The following is a 3,178-nucleotide window of genomic DNA, read 5'->3' on the forward strand; positions in this document are numbered from 1 at the left end:
GTGGGGCTGGCGCGGGCCGGCCCCGCCGGGCCGGAGCGTGGCGGCGGGCCGGTCGCCATGGCGGGTGGTGGCAGCGCCTCGGCGACGTCGATTCCCCGCGGCAGGAGGCCATGCGATCTGGTGCGTTGCGGCCGCCAGGGACGGCGGCGGCGTGACCGGATCGGTTCACGGCGGCGCGGCCGGATTGATCGCTGGTCGGCCGTCGGCACGGTGGTGGGTGCGACTCGTCGGCAGCTAGGCAGATCCGCGGGATTCTACCCTTGTCTGGCCCTTGACAGCGCGGGCAACTACGGGGAAAACCCTAGATCTCCTTGGGATCGAGCGATGGCGGCGCTTTTGCGTCGTAGTCCCTCTTTAGGGCATTGTTTTGGAGTTTTCTCCGGTTGAAGGGACCAGCAACGTCGGCGGCGCACGTCTGGTGGAGCAACTGCCGATGAAAATCGCGCCGACTACGGTCATGGCGGACGATGACGGCGTCTTAGATGTCGTTCCCTTGTTGAGGCATCGTCGTTGCAGTCTGCGTCATCAGGCTCGGGATGCTCCTGGGGAAACCCTAGATCTGGGTCTTCCGGATCGGACGATGATGGCGTTTTATCGCTTTCCCTCATGGGGGCATCGTTTTGGAGTAAGTGCTGGCTGGGGGGATGGTGGAGCGGTGCTTCATCTCACACATCGATGGCGGCGAATATCGGCGACATGGCACTGTGGAGGCTCAGCGTCCGATGCACGGAGATGGACTCGCGCAGGAGGAGGTTGCTGTCTGTCGTCATGGTGACGTCGATGGCAGAGTGGCCAGACAAGGTAGAAGCCTCAATATGATCTGAAGACGGACCTGTGGAAGATGGCGGCGACGACACACGAGTGCGTCTGACCGGATTGTGCCCCAGACCCGGTATGTGGCTCGGCTGGGGCTTTCGAATATGTTTCGGGTTCCGGCTTTTGATGTTAGGTTTAGGTGAGTGGTTTGGGTAGTGGGCCAGCTAGCACCCCTTCATTATTTTGGATAGGAGTAGCGGCATGTGTTGCCAAGATGGTGGATTCAGACACATTGTTGTAATACTTTGTAAGGTCCTCGAGAATAATCAATAAAGTGGCCTATGCATCTCCCAGATGCAGAGGCCGGGGGTCATCCTCCTTTTCTAAAAAAAAACTAATTATAAAATAAACAAAACTAACATAGTTCAGAAAAGGTAAATTGTGCCTAAATTAACTATGCGAGTGTCTAGAGAACAGGCGAATAACAATATTCAAATTTTTAGACAGTTTTTGCACCTCCTCAAAAGTACAGTTACACTAATAAAAAAAATTGTTGCACAGGCAAAAGTGCAATTACACCAAAAAAATGTATGAGTTGCACAAAAAAGTGCAATTTCAACAAACAAAATACTTAAAGGTGAAAGTGCAAATGCGGCAAAAAGAACAAAGTGCATTTGCACAAAATAAAAGTGCAACTGCATAAAAACTGACCAACTGAAACTAATACATATCGAACAAAAAAATGTGACTGAAACTTGACCGAAATTCCTAGACGTTATTACTATGAACACCACTAAACAAATACTAAGTGATCTGGAAAGTAGAAAATTTAGGCGGCTATGTTTTGGCAATTCTGAAAAAGTATTGTGAATTGAGATGAAACAACACGCATGCATGGCTTAATTTTGTCTAGAAATTACCTTTTTAATCTCTGTGGCGGCGACGATGGTACCCTTATCCGCCCACGTTCGCAGCGCCGCTACGACGCGCGGTTGCACAACGGTGGCGATGGTCTGGAGCGAGCTGGGCCGGTTGATGGCGGCGAGGATGAACCCACGGAGTCTGGCGTGGCTGCTGCCCTCCACGTTCACCACCGACGTGATGCCGACGAGCTCCGGCACCGGCCACCTGATGCCGAAGCTTTCGGGTGACTGCAGCACGAACTTGTTCGCGGCCGGCGAGCAGGCGATGATGCTGGGGGAGCCGAACAGATGCGTCCTGTACATCCCTGCCGCGCTGCCGTACGCGCTCTTCTTGGCGCCGATGAAGTCGTCCGGGCGGCGTGCCAGCTTGAAGTACCAGAGCAGCGAGAGCGTCTCTCCCAGAAAGGGGACACCCATGTGGCCCGGCGGGAGGCGCCGCCGGATGCCATTGCTCCCATGGCCGCGGTATTTGAGAGCGAACGCGGCGCAGTACCATGCGCCGGTGGAGTGCCACACGGCGAGGCAGAGCAGCGGGACGGCGCCGAACAGGAGGCCCAGCCACCATGCCCACGCACCCACAGCTCCTTCCATTGCCACCATCTCTCCTAGCTTACCTGCTAATTCTACAGTTCTACTCGATCTATCTTACTTCTCCAGGAATTGAGATGAATAAACGAGCAGTCGAAGGCGATGTATATATAAACGAGTGTGGATACCGAGTGGCCGATCCGTTGGTGTGCGGAGACAGATGGGTACAAAATCAAGGTAGCTAGCTAGAGAAATAGCTCAGGAGTTGCATGGCTGGTTAGTTAATTAATATGCATTCAGCATAATATATGGATACGTATGTTGATGCTTACACAAGTGATGCTATGAGTACTATGATGTGTGTATATGTGACTGATTTAGCAGTGTTTGGTGGCCCTAGCTCAATTATTCCAGCTGGTGGGTGCCGTATATAGAATTATAGATCTCGACTCGCCTGCTAAGTTCCAATGCAGCGTCTTGACACTTAATTAGGGGCATCTCTGATGAATATGCTGATGTGACAAACTTAGTTTAGCTGCATGCATGTCATCTCATGGACTATGTCATCTCATGGACTATGTCAAGCAAGCCCGGCCTTGATGCCGATGTTTGCGGCAGTAATAAAAGAATCCAAACTTTCAATGGGTATCTCTACGGAAAGGTTAGTTTAAGTAAAGAGATGCAAACCAGAAACCACCAAACGGAGTAGTCAGGGTGCACGTGTGTTGTTGTCAAATTTCCGCATTACAAAGGAATTTGGCATCGGCATCAATTTGACAGCATCTCCACAGTGTGTGTGATTCCAAATTTGTGTATATATAGGGGCCCCACCACACCGAATAGAAAGGGGTAAAAAACTGGTGACCTCTCTTTATTCGGAACGCTCGTGCTAGTTCGCTCTCAAAACATGCAGCATGGATAAAAAAAACTGGCCACCTTTCTCCTTGCCAGAATTTTGTGGCCTCTCTTTA

At 51.6% G+C, this 3,178-nt stretch overlaps 1 protein-coding gene across 1 annotated transcript in view; it reads right to left on the reverse strand.

Annotated features, from left to right (window-relative positions):
• The window catches only part of LOC119341988 (ent-kaurenoic acid oxidase 1-like), a 4,781-nt gene extending 2,511 nt beyond the window's left edge, over positions 1-2,270 (reverse strand). Inside the window, exon 1 of the mRNA XM_037613834.1 lies at positions 1,677-2,270. Within this exon, the coding sequence (XP_037469731.1) occupies positions 1,677-2,270 (594 nt within the window). The remainder of the gene's footprint in view (positions 1-1,676) is intronic.
• Positions 2,271-3,178: the final 908 nt, after the last annotated feature.

This window comes from Triticum dicoccoides, chromosome 7B (genome assembly GCF_002162155.2).
Source record: "Triticum dicoccoides isolate Atlit2015 ecotype Zavitan chromosome 7B, WEW_v2.0, whole genome shotgun sequence".
NCBI lineage: Eukaryota > Viridiplantae > Streptophyta > Magnoliopsida > Poales > Poaceae > Triticum > Triticum dicoccoides.